Source organism: Megascapheus bottae, chromosome 16 (assembly GCF_031878675.1).
Source record: "Megascapheus bottae isolate mThoBot1 chromosome 16, mThoBot2.hap1, whole genome shotgun sequence".
Taxonomy (NCBI): domain Eukaryota; kingdom Metazoa; phylum Chordata; class Mammalia; order Rodentia; family Geomyidae; genus Megascapheus; species Megascapheus bottae.
This window is the reverse complement of record NC_143524.1, coordinates 45,647,618-45,668,708: the sequence shown is the minus strand read 5'-3', so window position 1 is coordinate 45,668,708 and position 21,091 is coordinate 45,647,618. Positions and strand designations below refer to the sequence as shown.

The 21,091-nt window shown below is 48.5% G+C and overlaps 1 protein-coding gene across 1 annotated transcript in view; it reads right to left on the bottom strand.

The window, feature by feature from the left end:
• Positions 1–6,128: 6,128 nt before the first annotated feature.
• Positions 6,129–21,091, bottom strand: part of Dgat2 (diacylglycerol O-acyltransferase 2) — a 31,465-nt gene continuing 16,502 nt past the window's right edge. The window contains exons 3-8 of the mRNA XM_090348439.1: positions 16,980–17,087; positions 16,601–16,671; positions 10,848–11,052; positions 10,275–10,449; positions 8,124–8,326; positions 6,129–6,438 (exon numbers count right to left, since the gene is read on the bottom strand). Coding sequence (XP_090204565.1) covers positions 6,284–6,438; positions 8,124–8,326; positions 10,275–10,449; positions 10,848–11,052; positions 16,601–16,671; positions 16,980–17,087 — 917 coding nt within the window. The 3' untranslated portion in view covers positions 6,129–6,283. The remainder of the gene's footprint in view (positions 6,439–8,123; positions 8,327–10,274; positions 10,450–10,847; positions 11,053–16,600; positions 16,672–16,979; positions 17,088–21,091) is intronic.

Sequence of the window (21,091 nt, the reverse complement as noted above, 5' to 3'; positions counted from 1 at the left end):
AGGAGGATGATATCAGGAGGACTGCACTTCAATGAAGGGACCCCTTTCTTGATTTCCCCTAAAATAGAGACCCTTGGGAGACCCCTCTTCCATCCCCTATAGGCATTTCATGACAAAGGAGTACTTGACTCAAGCCAGGGGCTGTAAATTCCCTGATAACAGAGCTCAGATTACAAGAGCAGTTTAACAATGTGGGGTTACCAGAGTTCCTCCCCAACCCTATCCCCTTTGCCAGCCAGGAAATTCCCTCCCTTTCCTTTGTGTGTGCCAGAAGCCCACCAAGATGATAGGTCAGCTCAAACAGCAAAGGTGTCAGTGGTTGCTTCAGCCATCACTCAAGTATGTTGAGATTCCATTGGCCACCTGTGTATGGCCAAGCCCAATCACATGGCTGGTGATCTATAAAAGTAGCCTGTAAGATTAGGCAGGGTCACCCTCTCATTCACATCTTAGTGATTCTCGGTGCTGGGCGTGGAATAAAACTCTGTTTAACCCCCGCTTTTGTGTCAGACTCATTCTGGACCCTAATATTGGGGGACTGGACCCTAACATCCAAGACTATTAAAAATGGCTCACGAGATTGGGTGTCACATAGGAAAAATAAACCAACTTGAAGATTTACTTCTGCAGAAAAGTATACCATCAGCCAAAAATGTGGCATGTATGCAGGCAGAGCAGGCTGGTTGCTTCTTTTTAATCCTTAACCCAGAAGTCCCTGCCCCCCTGCTCCAATTGGCCAATTTACAGCTCATAATCTGTTCACCACCGGCTAGTTTAACAAGGGTAGAATGAGCTGGGCACTGGTGACCCACGGTCTGCAATCCTAGCTACCCAGGAGGCTGAGAGCTAAGGATCCTGGTTTGAAGGTAGTCCCCATGAAACATTTTTTTTGCCAGTCATGAGGCTTGAACTTAGTGCCAAGGCATTGTCCCTGAGCCTCTCTGTGCTCAAGGCTAGTACTCTACCACTTGAACCATAGCGCCACTTCTGGCTTTTTCTGCGTTTATTGGTGGTAAGGGTTTCATGGACTTTCCTTCCCAGGCTAGCTTTGATCCGGAATCCTCAGATCTCAGCCCTGTGAGGCTTATCCATTCAAAACCCAAAAGTAGAACTATACCTCAAAGTGGTACAGCACTATCATGAGCAAAACAGCTCAGGGACAGTTCTCAGGCCCTGGGTTCAAACCCCACAACTGACCAATAACAACAGAAAAAAAAAAAAAAAAAAAAAAAAAAAGAGGGTAGGGCCGGGCTTGGTAGCTACGACCTGCCCAAAGTCGTGTGCTCTTAGTGGTAAATTGATATTGTGAAGCCAAGACTCTTGCATGTCCCTCGTGCACTATTGGGATAAGTCATTTAGGACTCAGCAGTTAAGAATGAGAAGCTCCCTCCCATCAACGGCAGGGTAACTACAAAACCCCAAGGGCAAAACTCCCTAGGCAGTTCTTCTTCCTCTCTCTCAACCTAAATAGTGAAGTCTAAAAATATGAAGTGGGCCAGGAGTTTGGCCTAGTAGTAGAAGACTTGCCTAGCATGCACAAAGGCCTGGGTTCGCTTCCTCTGTACCACATACATAGAAAAGCCAGAAGTGGTGCTGTGGTGGTAGAGCTAGCCTTTATGAGTTCAAGCCCCAGGAATGACAAAGTAAATAATAAATAAAAATATGAAATACAAGGGATGAGAACAAAGCCAGGTCACCCCAGGGCAGTGCAGGGCGGGCTTAATAGCACAAAGAACCAGCAGTGTGAGAGGCAATCCAGGTTTACAGGAACTTGAGAGGATGATATTGGGAGGGGTTAATTGGAAACAACTGGCAGAGCTTAAGCAAGATGAGGATCAAGTCTGGTTGCATGATTTGTGGCCACAGTCCATAAATGAAAATGAAAATTCACAGTCTATTCAAATATTATTAGAAGTCCAGTCAGGGGAGTAAGGTTTGCTGGTTCATGCCTAGGATTCTGGCTATTCAGGAGACAGAGTAAGGAGGATGGGTATCTGAGGTGGGCTCTGGGCAAAAGTATAAGACCTATCTGAAAAATAAACGAAAGCAAATGGGAATGGAGGTGAGGTTTTCACTTGTGTGTCCAGCAAGTATGTCCTTTGAGTTCAAGTCCCCATTACCCAAGTATTAGAATGAGAGAAAAGAGGAGAAGGGGGGGGCAGGGGGGGAGAGATTTAGCTCAGTGTGGGAGTTTGCATCTATAATCGCAGCTACTCAGAAGGCAGAAGTAGGAGGCTTGTGGTTTAAGGCCCACCTGGGCAAAACCACAAGACCCAGCCTGAAAAACAAACCAACAACAACAACTAAAAGCAAAACTGGAGGTACGGTTGGAATGTTAGAGCACTTAGTAAATGCAAAGACCTACCTACAACAACAACAACAACATGAATTCCAAGAAAGGCCCAGTACCAGCAGCTCAAGCCTCAAGTCCTAGTTACCTAGGAGGCTAAGATTTGAGAATCATAGATCATGGTTCAAAGCCAGACCATGCAGACAAATGTGAGAGATTCTTATATTTAACCAGCAAAAAACCTGAAGTAGTTAGAATTGTGGCTCAAGTGGTAGAACACCAGCTTTGAGGCTAAAAAACAAAAAAGTGAAAATATACAAGGCCCTGCCTTCAAGCCTCAGGTTCCCAGCACACACACAAATTAAAGGCGCAAGGCCAGGAGTGTGGCCTAATGTTAGAGTGCTTGCCTAGCATGCATGAAGCCCTAGTTTGATTCCTTGGTACCACACATAGAAAAAGTTGGAAGTGGTGCTGGGGCTCAACTGTCAGAGCACTAGCCTTGAGAAAACTCAAAGACAGTTCTCAAGCCCTGAGTTCAAGCCCCAGGACTGGGAGGAAACACAACAACAAAAAAAGCCAGCCTCAGCTACATTGTGAGTTAAAGGCCAGCACTGGCTACAGAGCAAGACCCTATCTAAGCAAACAAAACTAAAAAAATAAAAGGTGTGTATGTGTGTGTAATTGCTTTCCAGTTCTGCTTCCATAATTACATTGGAACCACCTAGGAACAAGGAGTTTTGGGTTTGGAGAGAGCATGCAGTGATTATGAATTTGCTGTGTGGCTAAAGATAAATCCCATGATCTCTCTATGCCAAGTTTCCTAAGAATTTACTCTAAATGATTCCTAAGTTCCTGTCTAGTCCTGAGCATTTGTGAGTTTGCAATTTTTACTATCTCTAGCTTCTAGCCCAGGGTGAAAGCAGATAAAGGTCAAAATGTGAGAAGGCTCCAGAAGCCTCAAGACATCTGCCTAAGAACCATTCTCCATGCCCCCTTGTGGTCACGTCTGGGAACAACAGGCAGAATCGTGTAAATAGGAATCAGCTAGAACCACCACACCCCAGGAAGGAAAGTGTGTGGTTAAGAAAGTTCTAGTTCCCACTCCAAGGTAAAACCTTCCATCATCCTCTAAAGTCCTTCAGGCAATGCTTAAAAGCAGAGCCAGTTCCTTGCTCTGGTGGGAGGAAACCTCTTCGATTTGGGTCCCAGTTATTAGTGATGCTCTCCACATAAAATTAATGATTGAGAATAACACCTCTCTTCCACCCCTCCCCCCATGACCTGGGTTAGGGTCAGGGCTTCACCCGAAGGCAGATGCAGAGTTACTATCAAGCATGGATCAGTCTCCTGCTTGGGAGATAAGCTTGCGTGTGAGGCTGACCTTCTCTAAAGAAAAAACAAAACAAACAAACAAAAAAAAACAAAAGAGGGGCCAGGAATGTGGTCTAGTGGTAGAATGCTTGCCTAGCATGCATAAAGCCTGGGTTCAGTTCCTTGGTACCACACACACAGAAAAGGCTGGAAGTGATGTGGTGGTGGCTCAAGTGGTAAACCACTAGCCTTGAGAAAGCTCCAGTCCAGGCCTGAGTTCAAGCCTTAAAACCTGACCTGAGCTCTCCTTCCTGAAGACAATCTGCTTCACAGTGTGACAGAAGGCAGATTTTGTCAAATCCTCTAGAAGATGGCCCAGAAGAGTGGGCCATGCCTGTAATCCCAGCATTCCAGGTGATGAGGTAAGAGAACTGAGTTCCAGTGCAACCTGGGCACACATGAAACTGCCTCCAAAACAGATCCTCCCAGCACTTCTCTCACTGCTTTGCTTTCTTCACTACCTAGCAACTCTGAAGAAACCAAACCCCTGCTCTTCCAAGCCAAGCCCCACTACAGACCCCTCCTCTGCCACCACTTGGTCTTTCAAATCAAAGAAGATCCAAGAAGATCGCTGCACCTGCCGCTCTGCTCTGGTGAGCTTCCAGCTACCCTTCAATGCTCAGGCATTATGTCCTCAATGAGGCATCCCGGATGAAGCTAGAGTCATCTCTGTCTGAGCAGCTCAGCTGTTTCCAGCTGGTGGACCCAGGTGGTCCCTTGGTCTCAACTGGGAAGGGGTCTCAAGCTTAGTACTTAATGTTCTTAGAATTTACCAAACTGAGTGAACAAGCACAGACCATTCCTGGCATGTACCTATAAGCCTAGCTACTCAGAAGGCTGAGACATGAGGATTGTGGTTCAAGGCCAGCCTGGGCCTTATCTCCAATAAACCACTCAGAAAAAGCTGGAAGTGGTGCTATGGTTGAAGTGGTAGAACACTAACCTTGAGTACCCTGAGTTCAAGCCCCACAGCCCACGAGAGAGAGAGAGAGAGAGAGAGAGAGAGAGAGAGAGAGAGAGAGAGAGAGAGAGAGAGAGAGGGAGGGAGGGAGGGAGGGAGGGAGGGAGGGAGGGAGGGAGGGAGGGAGGGAGGGAGGGAGAGAGAGAGAGAGAGAGAGAGAGAGAGAGAGAGAGAGAGGAGGGAGGGAGGGAGAATATGGAGAATGAGCAGAGCAGCAGTATCTCTCAAGACTTTGTGTCCACTGGGGGTCAGTATGCTGCGTCTTCCTTTTTTGGGTCTTCCCTGCCATCTTCAGAGATGATCTTTGACAGAGATGGTGGGCCCTCATCTTCAGTGTGAGCTGAACCTACACACTCACATCTAATGCAGAGAACACCAGGTATTGGCAGACACCACTCCTGGGATCCAGTTACAGAGGGCTGTGTCCTTTCACCCTGGCTCTTTTCATCAGCCCTCATAAAGCCTGCTTTCACTCCCCTCTGTAGAGGTGCACTTGTGACAAGGAACCCAGAATGGTCTCTGATTGACAGCCCAGGAGGAAGAGATAATCTCACCACTCATAATAATAACCTCTTGGGAAGTGGTTTGGACTTGAGCCACCTGTGATCTGGTCCAACACTGGGACTGCAGCCCTGGGCAGAGACTGAGCAGAGGACCCAGCACAGCCTTGACCCCTGAGTCAGGGCTGGGAGAGCAAATGTATGAAGCTCCCAAGTTTTGAAGTCATTGATTACACAGTAGATGAGCAGAACCCCAATGGGTCCAGCAGGCAGCCCCAGCCCCAGCGATGACTCATGGAAGGTTCTCGTTTTTTATTTGTCTAGGAACATACAAAAGTCTAATGTGGTACAACGGTCTCATGGAGAGAACACGGAGCACACAGGAGGGGCCCCAAGACCCTAAGGAAGGCACACATCTGGAAAGCTTAGGATTGGGGGGCTCCTGTCCTGGACCCAGTGTCTGAACAGAACAGGGGCCAGTCCTCTCACCAGGCATCTGGGAAGGATGTGCTTCTCCACGCCAAGGCTGGGCTGGGCTAAGTGCAGGCTGTGAGCCTCCAGAGCAAAACCAGTCACTTCCATAGTCTGTGGTGAGTAGACAGGTCTCTCCCAGAGGCTCTCCCAGTGTCATAGGGGACCAGACCAAGTTCAGTTTGGAGAGACTGAGGGAATAGGTGAGGAGGCAGAACACCCAAGCTGGAACATTCAAGATGCTTCCATTGTCCTCCCCAAATGGGACAGCCGTGCCCATTGTGTCCTCCCCCAAGTCCTGCAGCCCCCCACAAGGGGGGGGGGGATGGAGATGTTTGTGGCTTCTGCCTCACAGCCCTGAGGAAAAGAGCGCATCATCTAACCAGCCTGGGTTACTAAGGGGCTTTCTCTATCGTTTTGGGAGGAGGAATCATAAGGGGGCTGTATGTTCACCACCACCAGAACAGGACACACTGAAAGTGTGGAGAAAGCTGGAGATAGTGACTTGTTCCTTCTGAAAAAAGACCTAACATAGTAATGGTTTAACAAATTATAATTTCTTTTAAATAACCCACAGACACCCATCACGCTTCCAAATTTACAGAACAAAAAGCACTTGAGAACGCTCAGTAGAAAACGATTTTGCCCACTGGTTCCTTCCAGGAGCTGACTTCTCAAGGGCCGGATCGGTTAGTTCACCTCCAGGACCTCCGTCTCTGGGAGGCCAAACTTGGTCTTGTGCCTGTCGAAGAGCTTCACCAGGGCTTCCATATACATGGTGTGGTACAGGTCAATGTCCTGCTGGGTTGGGTGCTCCAGCTTGGGGATGGTGATGGGTTCACCCACTGTTGAGGAGGAGGGGATGGAAACGGCAGAGGGTCAGTAAATGTCATCAGGCGCCCCTCCTGATGCTAATCACTGCTCCCGAAGCAGGAAGCTGCCTACAGTCACACAGCAGAGAGATCAAGCAAAGAAATAAACCCACTGTATCCAGCCAGAAATTACTATGAAAGGCATAGAATCAAGTGAACAACTTTACTTTTGCTCTGGGAAAGCAATGTCTCCTTGTCTGTCACCTGAGGAATCCTAAGGATTCTCTGAAGAATGGAACATGCTTTGAACAGTAGGAAAGGGCAGAAGGATGCGGAGTAGGGGGAGACAACTCTCCCACTCTGTGATGTGTTCTATTCTCTCATCCTGCTTCATTTCCAAACCCACACCATCCCTAAGTCCTGCTACTGCTCTTTGTGGGATTTCTCTTTCTCCTAAGCTTTTCTCCTCCAGCTCCCCTGTCACTCTATCCGTACCAGGAAAGCCTGGAGACTGGTTCTGTGGCTTCCCATCTCACCTATTCTAACCCATTTGTCATGCAGCAGCCTCAGGGGGCACTTTAAAATGTTCATTGGAACCTGTCCTCCCAGCTTTGTACCAGATGAGAAGTCAAGACCTTCTTCTTCCCCCCTGAGGGCCCAAACCCTCTCCAGCCTCACCTGTGCTGTGGGGGAAATGTGTGCCATGGCCTCCAGTCTATCTATGAGAGCTCTGGCCCTTCAAGTATACTATTCAAGTCCACAAGCACCAATGACACAATCTCTAACCTGTGATCTTCAAACCCATGCCCACATACATGTGCATGCCACCACGCCCAGCAGATAACAGACTGGAATTCTATAACATGTCCCAAACACACCCAAACGGCAAAGCTAGTGTTTTGCTATACTTTTCATGGGTCTATGCTCCTATTTTTCTTCTTCTTCTTCTTTCTGTTCCTCAAAAAGTTATAGAATCCTGTTTCTGGAACTTTCCTTAGGTGGCTCCTCCTCCTCATCCTCCTCTTCTTCCTTCTCCTCCTTCTGTAGTACTAGAGTTTGAACTCAAAGTCCCACTTGAGCCACACATTAGTCCTTTTTTGCTGTAGTTATTTTTTTTTAATCTATGTCTCTTGTATAGCTGGACTTACAATACCAGCTTATTGGCTGACATAGTTGGGGGGGACTATCTCCCTAACTTTTAGCCAGAGTAAGCTTCAAATTATGATCCTAATTTATGCCTTCTATGTAGCACAGATCATCACAGTGTAGCCCAGCTTCCTTTAGGTCACTTTTTCTTTCTTTTTGCCAGTCGTAGGGTTTGAACTCAGGGCCTGGGCACTGTCTCTGAGTTTCTTTTTCATAGCTTTGAGCCAAGGCACCAATTCAAGCCTTTTCTGTTTAAGTGGTACTAAGGAATCAAACACAGGGCTTCATGCATGCTAGGCAAGCCCTCTACCACTAAGCCACATTCCCAGCCAGGTCATTCTTTCTTATAGAACTCTCCTCCTACATAAGGTAGATAAATCCTATTATCTAATAGTGAAAGAGTCACATCATTGATAGGATCTATTGAGACTCCTCTGATGCAGTGCACAGGCCCTGACTCCATACTTGTCACTCCCTACTCCAACTCACCACCCCACAAGTACCACAATCAGAGCCAGGTAGCCTTCCAGCTATCCTGCTGTGCTCTGGATGGCCTTTGGGCTGGGACTCACCTACAGTGGTGATGGGCTTGGAGTATGGCACTAGACCCCAAGTGTCAGAGGAAAAGAGGCCTCGGCCATGGAAGATGCATGGAGCAAAGCCAATATACTTCTGGAACTTCTTCTGGACCCATCGGCCCCAGGAGCCCTCCTCGAAGATCACCTGCTTGTACACCTCATTCTCCCCGAAGGAGTAAGTAGGAACCAAGTCAGCTCTGCAAGGGAAAGGTCAGGGTCAATCACACTGCAGAAACTGGCTGCAGTTCCTATAGTCACCCTAGAGGACCTGGGCAATGGCCAAGCTGTCCCTGATCCCCAGGGGAGGTCAGAATCTCAATTCCTTCACTCCAGATTCGTTTGCTTTTCTCTTGCCAGTCCTAGGGCTGGAATCTAGGAGAGTTCTCTATTACCTCTCTTTCTGGACTTTTTTTTTTTTATAGTTTATTGAAGTGGTGTGCAAAGCATACCTGGATCATACCTATAATCCCAGCTACTCAGGAGGTTGAGATATGAGGATCTATTCAAGCAAGCCCAGACAAGGAAGTCCAAGAGCCTCTTATCTCCAATAAACTACTCTCAGAAAAAGCCAGAAATGGAGTTTAAGTGGTAGAGCCCTAGCCTTGAGCAAAAGTAACCAAAAAATAGTGCCAGGTCCAGTGTTCAAGCCCCACAACCGACACAAAAAAAGAAAGAAAAGAAAAGAAAAGAAAGAAAGAAAGAAAGAAAGAAAGAAAGAAAGAAAGGAAGGAAAGAAAGAAAGAAAGAAAAAAGAATAGTGCCCACAGCTGGGAGCATGGCCTAATGTTAGCATGCATGAAGCCCTGGGTTCTATTCCCCAGAACCACATACACGGAAAAAGCCAGAAGTGGTGCTGTGGCTCAAGTGGCAGCCTTGAGCAAAAAGTATCCAAGGACAATGCCCAGGCCCTGAGTTCAAGCCCTAGAAATGACAAAAAAAATAGTGCCTAGTCCTGAATTCAAATCCCAGATGCGGTAGGAGGGGGAAAGGTTCTCTTAGGCGTTTCTGCCTGAACTGGCTTGGAACTGTGATCCTCAGGTCTCAGCCTTCAGAGTAGCCAGGATTACAGGTACCCAGCTTCCGGCTTCTTCACTTCAGATTCTTATGCTTCTCTGTTCATCATGCAGGACTATCTGCTCTAGAAGGCCATATTTGCTTTCATCAGTCAGGGCCTGATTCCTTGTTCCAGCCTACCTCAGGCAAACTTTGAGTCACCCTGTATCACAGACTCAGCACACTGTGTGGTTAACATGTGTTCCTCCACTCTCACTGCTACTGGTGTTTCCTAAAGGCAGAGACTGCTCTGACAAGGGCTGACTAAGGGCTAAGGTCTGCAAAGAAGCCTCTTCTAAAGCCTGAGTGTGTCCTGTGAGGGCAGGGAAGGGATGCTGTTCCTTGACCACACTCCAGGACTTGGTATGGCCAAGTACCCCCTTTATCTTGTGCCCACAGGCGACACCTCTGCCACTCTGATCTCTGTATAGCTGGAGGTCTATTACCTCAAGACCTGGTTCAAAGGGGCCCAGAGTCCCCATCTGACAGAAAGCAATGGATATGGGCAACAAATATCTTACTCTGAACCTGGCTCTGCCAGCCACAGACTAAGGAAGTGGGGATACAGTCTCTTTGTGCAGGCTGCTGAGGAGTCAAAGAGAACCATAGCAGCAGATGTATTTATTAGAGGAGATGTGCTAGACAATCAATGTGCCTTTGGCTTTGTGGAAAGGGTCAGGGTTCAGCTCCTCCCCTGGCTTCTACTTCACAAACCTCCTGCAAACCTTCTTTGGCATTTCTAACCATGCCACCTCCTTTGGGCCTCAGGTTGTTTTCTTTCTTTTTTGGTGTTAGGGATTAAAGCCATTGACATCACATTTAAGCACTTGCTCTACCACTGAGCCACACCCGGGCCCCACAGTTCAGGTTGTAAGTCTTTATACACCCTACCTCTGAGCCTAGCCGCCTCTCAACTCTACCTGCAAGAGCCCAAGGGTCACAGGCTAAACCTTTACCCCCTACCTGGACTTGAGCACACTTGGCCCACATTATGCAGGCTAGGTTCCAATCTTTCCTCCCTTCCTGTGCTCTAAAGTCCTGTTGCCTACACTGAGGAGAGCACTAGAGGAGCACATGCACAGGTGCACTCACCCATGGCGCAGGGCCAGTTTCACAAAGCCTTTGCGGTTCCGCAGGGTGACTGCATTCTTGCCAGGCATGGAGCTCAGAGACTCAGCTGCACCCCCTACTACGATGATGATGGCATTGCCACTCCCATTCTTTGAAAGCAGGTAGTCTATGGTGTCTCGGTTGACAGGACAGATGCCTGGAAGGGCAGTGGGGACACAGAGCAGGATTGAATGTGGATGCACACAAACAGAAAATAAAACCTGTACTGCAACTCCACACCTGCGTGAGCCTCAACTTATCTGGGGGTCCTAACTCTGCCGGGTTGGTGTTGATGCTGAAGCTCCCATGGGTCAGGCTACTGTGAGTCAAGGCAAGTAGACAAAGACAGGGACACAGGCATTGATTGGGTTGTAAAACACACAGTCTAAGGGTTGGTATGCTCAGAAAAGGGTGCCAGCCAGGTTCTCCTGACCCAGGTGTCTGCAGCAACTAGTATCTACCCACAGGGCACCAGCACCAATGAAACAGTATTTTCAGTTCCATGTGCCACCCTGTTCATGGGCTTTGGCAGAGGTGGCCAGCTGAGAATCTTACCTCCTGACATCAAGTACTCCCGAAGCACAGGCATCCGGAAGTTGCCAGCCAGTGTGGCCAGGTAGGGCCTTATGCCAGGGAATTTCTTGCTCACTTCGGTGGCCTCTGTGCTGAAGTTGCAGAAGGCTCCAAGGCCCATGATGCCATGAGGATGGTACCCAAAGATGTAGTTCCTGGTGGTTACCAGGTTGTGTGTCTTCACCAGCTGCAAAGAAAACCATGGGTTAGAGGCCAGTGCCCAGAAGAGGGACACTGAGGCATGCCTAGAAGGTGGGGAAGGGATTCTCTCAAGGACTATAGTGGCTATGCAAACTTAACCTCAGACTCTCATCACTGAGACGTTATTGGGACTCTCATTCCTCACGTTTCCCAGCCACACACACAAGGGTCCATTTGTTCACATCTGGCCGCCCTCCTGCCTTCCTGTCTCTGGGCTTACCTTTCCCATCACAGCCAGAGTGATTTGCTCTAAAACTCAAATCCAACCCAGCCTGCTCAGACCAAAATAAGAGGGTATCCAGCCACTGTTGGGGGGCAGAGTCTAGAATCTTTAGTCTGGCAAGAGGGGTCTTACCTGTGTTCTATCAACCACAGTCAGCCTTCCTGTCTGGGAGCTCCCTGGAGGACTGTCTATCTTTCCTGGCACCCTAATGGCTCATCAGTGGCTTACAGGACAACAGTGACAAGTATCCCTCCTCCTAATCCTCCAGTAGCCAAGGAACTAAACAGCTGGCCTGACGGAAATTTCCTACTAGGCAGCTAGGAACTGCTTGATTGTGAGACAGGACAGGGCAAATGTCAACCCTGTACCCAGCCAGTCCCAGGGAAACAGAGCAGGGGTGGAGGTTAGGGGAAAGGTGGTTTGTTGCAAGAGCTGACAACCTGCCCTGTGCCACTGTCAACACAGTAGTCCTGGGATGTTCCAAAGAATGATGGGCTTCCTCAGAACCCCAGGACCCATTACATGCCCTGAGGTCCCTGGGGTGGTACAATGTGTCCTTCAGTAGTGAAAGGCTTGGAGCCCGAGACACCAACCTACCCAGCATTACCAGGCACAGGACTGGGTTGGGGAGGGGGTGGTTCTAAAAGGAAGGGACAGTAAGAGGTTTTGCTCATCATCTATCACTTTCTGATTAGAAAATAATACTCAGGAAGAACATATAAACTATAAGAAAGTAAAGAGATGCAAAAGCACAACATCACCTCCCTGGTATCATTTCTACCAGATATAGCCTAAACTTGTGCCTATCAGACACAGCTACGCCACATGGAGCAGCACTGCCACATGCCAATATTGATGAACATTTTTAGTGTACAAACTTCTGTGAAGCTATGCTTCAATAAACACTTCACTGTGCCCATTCCTGATTGTTTCCATGAGATAAACTTATAGAAATCCAGTTCCTGCGCCAAAGCAGATGGTAGCGTGGGGCTGGGCTACGTTGCTGGGAGAGATTTGAGAATCTTTGGGGCCAAAAGTGAAAGCTCTTGCACTCAATCTGGGGAATAGCGTGCCTGGTGATGGCCTCACAAAATTGAAATGCAGGTGTTGCCACCTATAATTCTAGCCACTCAGGAGGCTGAGATGTGAAGGTTGGAGGTTTGAGACTTTTCTGAACCAATCCACAACACTCATATTTCAAATTTACAAGAAAAAAGCCTGCCTGAAGTAGAAGTGTGGTTCAACTGGTAGAATGCCAGCTTTCTGAAAAAAAAAAAAAAAAGTCAAGCAAGAGCACAAAGCCCTAAGTTCAAGTCACACACACACACACACACACACACACACACACACACAAAAGAAAGCAGGTGCTGCTGCATTTTCTTTTTGTCTTGTTTGTTCATTTTTCTGCCTTTGGTAGGGAAAGGAGGAAGGTCACAGAAATGGAAGGACAAAGGATGAACAAATGCAGCAGTGGTATTCACTAGATACTATGTTGAAAATGGATATGGGGATGGGAGGGAAAAACTGGAGAGAGGGAAGGGGTGACATTGCCCCAAAATAACTTGTTCTTGTTTTTGCTGGTCCTGGGGCTTGAACTCTAGGGCCTGGGTTCAATCCCTGAGCCTCTTTGTGCTCAAGGCTCCACCACTAAAGCCAGTGACATTTCCTGATTTTTGTTTTTTGAGTAGTTTATTGGATATAGTCTCGTGGACTTTCCTGCCAAGACTGGTTTTGAACCTGATCCTCACATCTCAGACTCCTGAGTAGCTAAGGTTACAGGCATGAACCTGGGACTCCTCTAGTGTTCTCCCTTTGGGAAACAGATCAAAGCTGCTCCAGAACTCAGCCAGTGTTCTGCTATCCACTTGATGACTATGGAAGGCCAGAGCTGGAAACAGTGAGGGTTCCACAAGAGCTGTGTAAGGTGGGGTGTTGCCTCTGCTGGACAGGGCTGTCCATTTATCTAGCCCTCAGTAAAGCCTGTAATAAAAGGTACCCTGGGAAGTTTCCATAGAAAAGAAAGCAGTGAGAGAAGAATCCAGGTGGCTTTTTTTCCTAGAAGGAGCCTAGGCTGGAAACTTGTTCCTGATTAACAGCCAGGCACAGGCCTGTCGCCTGTAGCTGAAGCATAGAATGAATGGACCACAGAGCTTATAGATCTGGCTACTCCTTAGATGCCAAGGCAGGCACTATGGCCTAGAGAGAGGCACTGTGACTAACCCCAGGAGGTCACCATGAGTTATCTTCCCATTTGGACAAAGTCACCTGGCTGTACTTCAAACTGACCTCTGTGATGCACATGTGCCGCCTGGTGGGCTCTATCTGATGGGCTGGGTGGCTCAGGGAGGCCCTGTGTGGTGTCTGCAGGTTCAAGTCCTTGGTGTTGTTTCCAGCCGAATGGAAACACCTGAGAGAGCTCTCATCTGTGGTCTTGTCACACTCCCCTCACCCAGCCCTGGACAGAATGTCCACTCCAGAGGGAGGAAGGGCACTGCTGCTGCGTTCTGTTGACAAGCCTGTTCTTGTGGCCAAGTCCCAGCCCAACAGCATGTCCATGCCAAGCCTACTGGCCAATGTGAGCCTGGGATGCATTCCTGACAGGTCACATACCCTGCCTCCTAGGACAGAAAGGTGCTCAGAGAGCCTTGGCCTTCCCTAGCCCCATGCCAAGGAAGGCTCTGAGCATACAAGGACAGGCAAGGGGAAGCAGAACGCAGAAGTAGGACACAGCCTGAAATGGGCAGCCCTGGCTCCTAAGCCATTTGCCATTGATAGGTTTCCTGACTGCACAGGCAGTCCCTCCTCTCTGGGCCTCAGAGGGCCCATTTGTGAAATGAGGCCATCGGACAGTGAAATGGTTTGAAGCTTAGATTCTTTCCAAACCTGCTCTCCAAAGGTCCTTCCTTTATGCCAAGGAGGGGTGACCAAAGACAGTGTTCACCCCCAATTCCAGGTGACTGCTGCTGACTCTTGAGCCCCAATCTATGCCAGGAGGAGTGCTCTTCAGGACAGCTGGGCTGCTCTGGAGGCAAACAGTGAGAACCCCACTAAGAAGGAATGGGGAGGGTGAGGAGGTACTGGGACAGATCATTATAAGGGCATAAAATGAGAAGATTACATGTGGCTTTTGTTCTGCTGTCTGCTTGCCCATATACTGGCTTCAATTCCAGCTGGCTTCTCATAAGAGAAGGGACAGAGGACATGGGGCATGTCTGGGTTCTTCTGGAAGGGCGGAGATGAGATGGGGAAGGACACCTGACCAATCATTCCAGCTCTGATCAAAAGCCATCAAGTCACCCCATTCTCCAGCCTCCAGGAGACCTTCTGAGGATGAAGACATAGCCACAAGAGAGAACACTGTAGACTGACCCCTAGGGTAGGAAAAAGATAGCAGAGAGAAATGGAACCTATTAGTGTCCCTCTCAACTGTGATACAAGTTTATGTCACTTAATAGCGCCATTGAGCAAAGGAGGCAAGTGACTCTCAGTGAGCTTGAAAAAGTCTGTAGAGAATGAGACAAGATCTAGAAGGATTCATCAGACAATGAGCCCATCCTAAGGGCAGGCACCGGGCTCACTCTTCTGTGCCTGCAGGGCCAGCACAGAACCAGCAACAGACAAGCACAATGGCTGGTCAGTGAAAAGGGAGACAGCTCAGGGATTGAAAGCCATGTCTCCTACAGCAGTGGGAAAGAAGGTAGTGTGGACATCTAGGGACTGAGTCCCTCCTGGGAAACAGGGGGTGGGAGCCAGATTCCAGCGTTCCCACTGCCATGACCTGCTGTACAGACTGAACAAGTCCTGACTCTTTGGGGGACTTAGAAGGCCTCACCTCCAAAATGAGAAGGTTAGTCATAGACAGCAACCCCCTCCAGCCACAGCAACCTCAGACCATTCAGACATGGGTGTCTGAACAGGGAGGAGGGGGAACTTTGATCCTAAGAGACAGAAGGGCTGGGCAGGGCCCGGTGGGCAGAGGGAGTGGCTCTGGGAGGCCCCCACAAGACTGCAATGCAGTTCAGGAATGCACCTCTAGGCAGCATGACAGGAGATTCTCCATGTTGACTCACCCCCTGCCTCATGCCTGGGACACTTTCAGGCTCACATGCTGTCTCCACCTTTAGGCCCTTGCATTTACTGGACAGCTTTGGGGCTTGAGTGTGCCAGGACTGGATGCTGAGGAAAGCTCTGCCAAGACAATCCACAATCCTCCAGCATCATCAACTTGTGTCAAAGCCAAACAGCTCTGCTGCATCCCTCAGCTTACAAACTCACCAGTGGAACAGATAGAGCCAAGACACTCAGGTGCTCAGAGGAGCAGCATGGAGGCCCTCAAGCAGCCCAAGGTACCACAAGAAGGAAATTTAAGGACTACTTGGGTCTGAACTTGCCTCCTGGAGGGCTGTTGTATTCTGGAAGATAAGCTCCCAGTCTGGCCATAATAGGCCCATCCTATCTTTATACCCCAGGCTGCAGCTGACTTCTCCCAGCACTGCTGCACAGAGGGGCCTCCCTCCAAGGCTGGGAGGAGCCTTAGGCTGTCAAGCAAGATGGCAACTGTAATCTCAGGAAATCCTGGCTATTCTCTGACCCTGAGGCTTCTCTTCAGTTTCTCCTGCCTCCTCAATGCCACACATCCTGAAGGCAACTCTGGACACATCCCTCTCAAAGCCACTTCCATCCTTGGGTTTGTCTTTTCCCAGGGCTTTGGCCTCAATGACAAGTTCTATAAGACCTTTGGGAGAAAATGCTTCTCACTTCTATGCATGTCACTTTAGCCCCAGCTCAAGCTAGATAAACTCAACTTACCTTGATACTGTACTGGATAAATCACGCTCATTGTAAATTATGTCCTGAAGTCACGGAGAGCAATTACCATAATATATGCAGTTGTATCAGCAGGTGCTTAGTGAATGGATCTTTTAGATCCAAGGGATAAAACAAGTCTTGTTTCCCAAACAATAAAAACAACAACAAGAAACTTCTCTTGTCCAATCCAAGTCAATGACTATTTTGTTTCTCTTTTGCTTTGGCTGCCAGGAAGCTCAAAGCTGAACGTGAAGTTCAACTGAAGCAACTTTCTCTCCCCTAGTAGCCAACATATATTCCCGTTTCAAGTTGTTCTCCTCATCTGGTATGGCACTATGTGCCTCTAATCCTGCAGAAAGTTGGGAACAATACAACCTGATGCTCACAGATGAAGAGTTCACAATACCTCCACATATGTGGTCATTGTACAGGGTGTGGGTGAAGTCTTGAGTTCAAATTTTCTTCCATTCCCATCTCCCAAGATACCACCACAAATCTTTACCTGGATGGGAAAGTAGTCACGAAAGTAGCGCCACACAGCCCAGTTCCGTACCCATTGCGATCTCCTGCCACCTTCCAGGGAACAAAACACAGTGTTGGCCCAAAGTGGAGGTAAGGGGACATTTGTGTAAGGCAGTCAAGATGGAGCCAGTCTGAAGCCTTGCAGGAGGGGCCTGTCAGCCCCCGCTGCATTGTCCACCCTGCCCAGCAGGCCTCTTCCCACATATATTCCCTGAGCTATGAAAGCCTTGATGGAGGGCCCCCACCCAAAACAGCACACTTTCCTGCCCTGTGCTTTCCATAAAATCAGTGTTACAGAAAACCAGGTTGCATCCATGAGGAAGAGGGGCTGTGGCTGTGCAGAGAGAGCATGTGCTTACCTTTCTTGGGTGTGTTCCAGTCAAATGCCAGCCAGGTGAAGTAGAGCACAGAGATGAGCCAGCAGTCAGTGCAGAAGGTGTACATGAGGATGAGGCTGCAGGCCACTCCTGGGGGCAGGCAGACAGCCACAGGTGAAGCCCCGTCCTCCCAGTGTTCCTGGAACACTTAGCCTGGTGAGGAGCAAAGCCATGGACCCCAGAATCATCTAGATTCTACAGGGCAGCCTTGGTGCTGAGGGGGAACGAGGCTCCATGATGTCTGGGCAGTGGTATCAGCAGAGGGAGCCCAGCCTCCTGTGGAGCTATGCTCATGGTCCCTCCCCACAGCTTTCCTGGCAAAGTCACTCTGAACCAAGGGAGGAGACTGCTCCTGAGCTGTTCTCTAAAACTGTTCTCTATTTCTCAGGTCTGGATTAAGCCAGTGGCTTCCTCCCCACCCCACCCCACCCTCATTGTAGAGATGGGAATATGGGAGCTGAAGGGAAGGTGAATCACTCAGTTTCCCCACTAGGACAGTGGCAGAACCAGCTTTCAGATTGGGATCTGACTCTGACGTCCACACACTTCAAAAGTTCACAAAAAGATGAGATGTCTCAGTGTCAGTAGAGGGACCCCATAGGTGCTAGCTGGAAGAGAGCTGGCTCCATCCAAGTCAAGGGAGGGCTGCCAAGCAGTCCCAGGCCAAAGCCAGAGTCTGCTTCAACCCCAACCCCAGCAGAATGCCTGAAAGACTCCTCTTGGTCTCTGGACCTGCTGCTGGCCATGGGCTGAACCTGGCACCAGAGAAGTAAGGGAGGTACGAACCGGCATGGATTACTTCATGCCTGCCCCTGGTTGCTCTCTCTCTGGTGCTTGCCTTAGCTTTCAGGCCCAGCTCAGCCCTTGTCTCTTCCAGAAGTGGTCCAGGATCAATCTATCCCTGTGGATCTTGCACCTCTGAGTCTCCATACTGGGGCGGGGAAATCTTTGCCCGCTGACCAAAAATCAGCAGGAACTCATGCTTGGTAGAAGAGGTGTGGGAGAGGCCTGGCCCAGGAATTCAGTGCCCTCTTCTCCTATCATGGTAAGCAGTTCCTCTGGAAGGGCTGGGAAAGGACAGGCTCTGTGAGCCTAAGGGCAGAGAAATGGCACTCTGGTCACATCCCCTCCCCAAAGCCAGTCCTATTCTAGACTTGCAAGCCATCCTAAAACCCTGAACCAGTTGGGCAGAGTGGCCAAGCATCTGGTCCTTGGGACAGTAGAAAAGGGACATCACATACAGGGAAGGTGAGTCCTGGAAATTATCTGCAGCTCACATCCCCTGGTATAGGCAACTGTGGCATTCCTTAGATAGCTGGGCAAAGAGCCACATCTATGTTTAGGCTGCTTACAAAGTCACATTGTTCAGCAGCTTGCTGGTCCCCTTACTTAGGCCTGGCAAGGCTCTATCACAGCCCCACATCCTGCAGGGATTGGAGTCTCTGTGGCAGCAGGAGGGCCCAAGCAGGGTCTTTGTGGTTCACAGTAGGGTGTGAGCAGGATGAAGACCTAAATGCCAGCAAACCCCAGTTCCTCTGGAGGTAGTAGGGCTAAAGGGTCAGAGTCCACCAGGGCCCATGTGTGGAAGGCTGGTCTCCTTGGGAAGGAGATGGCCCTGTCTACCTTGTCCTTACTATGTGGCCAAGGCAGCCTAGACAGAGGACAAAAAAATTGATGAGACCAGGCACCGGTGTTTCACATCTGTTACCCTAGCTACTCAGGAGGCTGAGATCTGAGGATCAAGGTTCAAAGTCCATGAGTCTTCTTACCTCCAATTAAATACCAAAAAAGCTAAAAGTAAGAGTTATAGCACAACTGGTAAATCACTAGCCTTGAGCACAAAGTCACAGTGACAACACCCAGGCCCAGAGTTCAAGCCTCAGGGTTGGCACGAAAAAAAGAAAATATTGAGGCGATCTCGGGGAGAAAGCATTTTAGTTTCAGCCCTTCTCATTTCTCTCATCATGTGCCCCTCTCATCAGACTCCCTGTAGCAGAAGCTCCCCTGAGTTCCTTGGGAGTGGAAACCAGGCAAAGCCCTAGCCACCAACATGGAAAGTATCATTGGACAAAATTATCAAATCCAGGGTTGGAAGAGTGGCTCACATGGTAGAATACCAGCCAATGATTGAAAGCCTCGGGTACAAGTTCAAGTTCAGGTCTCCGACAAAAAATAAAGTAGAATCCAGCAAATCTTCCTTTCTCAGAGTCTAGTTCTTGCGCTCTCTTGGAGAAACTGTCCCTTATCCTAACTTATATGAGGTCATGATGGGCTGCAGTGGGAACTTAAGTCACTTGACCCATGCGACATAAACACTCTCCATGCAGTAAAGAACCCATTCACTCCACAACTCGTCTCCCTGGATCTAAAGCAGCTCATGTCCTGAGGCCTTTCTGTGGTGCAGAGCAGCCAGTGGGTGCTCAGTATCCATGGAAGCAGAGAACAGTGAACACCATGGCCCTGCCACATACTGCCACTGCTCAGACCTGAGCACTACTTTCTTCCAGGGTGTTGGGAAAACAAAATGAGGGTAACACACAACCTGACACACAGAAAATGTCTATGGCTGAGGATGGGGTAGAAAGTGACATATACCCCTGCACTCATCTCTCATGGAGACTTAACCCTTAGGAGTATAACAAGTTGTGGAAGTTTCAGCACTGCCTGCTGAAAGGACACCAAAAGATGACCAAAGTATTTTCACATCACATTATCGTTGCTGAAAATACGTTGGAAACTTATTTTGTATCACTCACTACTTAAACCATTAGGTGTGTGTGTGTGTGTGTGTGTGTGTGTGTGCCCTAAGGCTTGAACTCAGGGTTTGGACACTGTCCCTGAGCTTTTTTGCTCAAGACTACAGCTCTACCATTTTTGAGCCCCAGCTCCACTACCAGCTTTTTGGTGGTGAAATGGAGATAAGAGTCTCATCAACTTTCCTGACTGGACTGGCTTCAAACCACCACAATCCTTAGATCTCAGCTGCATCAGCAGCTAGGATTACAGGCATGAGCTCCTGGCACCTGGCAAAGCCATCAGAACTTAGTTCTTAAGTGTATATACTTTCAACCTAAAACAAAAAAAATCTCTATGAGCTGGGTGCTGGTGATTCATGCTTGTAATCCTTTGGAGAATCTGAGAATTGAAGTTCAAAGCCAGCCCAGGCAGGAAAATCCATGAGACGCTTTCCTCCAATTAACCACAAGAAAACCAGAAGTGGCACTGTGGCTCTAAGTAGTAGAGCGCTTAATCTTAAGTAAAAGAAGCTCAGGGATAGTGCCCAGGCCCTGAGTTCAAGCCCCATGATTGACAAAATTCTTTTTCTGTAAATAGATGAAACACTAGAATAAAAAAGAAGATAATACCAGGGTGACCACTAGCTAATGCTTTAGATGTGGTTTCTTTGCTTCCTTACATTCTTCAGAGATTGTTATGGCATTTGCAGGCTTGTGGTAGGGAAATGAAAATACCTGGTGCTGGGTAGAGAAACTTGCTATTTTTGTAACATGATGGTTGGATTGAGCACAAAGGACTGTGGTAACTGCTCTCCCTTTTCCTGAAAATATAAGCAGGTGATTAATGATGTCAGCATCCTTGAACACATCTAAATGAGCAGTGTCTGACTGGTGCTTTGGTTGTGGTCTGCGGTTTTGAAGTGCTACTTGGTATCTGCTTTGTTGAATCCTTCTTGCCTTCATTTGGCTATGTAGGAAATCCAGTTGTGGGTTTTTGTTTTGTTTGGGGGTTTGTGTGTTTTGGGGGAGGGGTTTCCTTGGCTTTTTAAAAAAAATGTTTTTTAGCTGGTGTTTATGAAGAAGGTAAGAACTGTGTGGCTAATGCAAGGAAATCCTATTTAAGAACATACCATCTTTTGGGCCCTCTGCTAGAAGAGTCAAGTTTCAGTCAGTGTCTTTTTCATTGTATCCTCTGGTATTAGAGACATAGGAAAGGACTATGTTTATACCTTTGGGAGTGGAAAACACCCTGCACCAGCTTTATTATACCCACTTGTGACTTTATCACAGTTATTTATTTATTTTGCTAATCCTGGGGCTTGAAGCTTCCTGAGCTTCTTTTACTCATGGTTATTACTC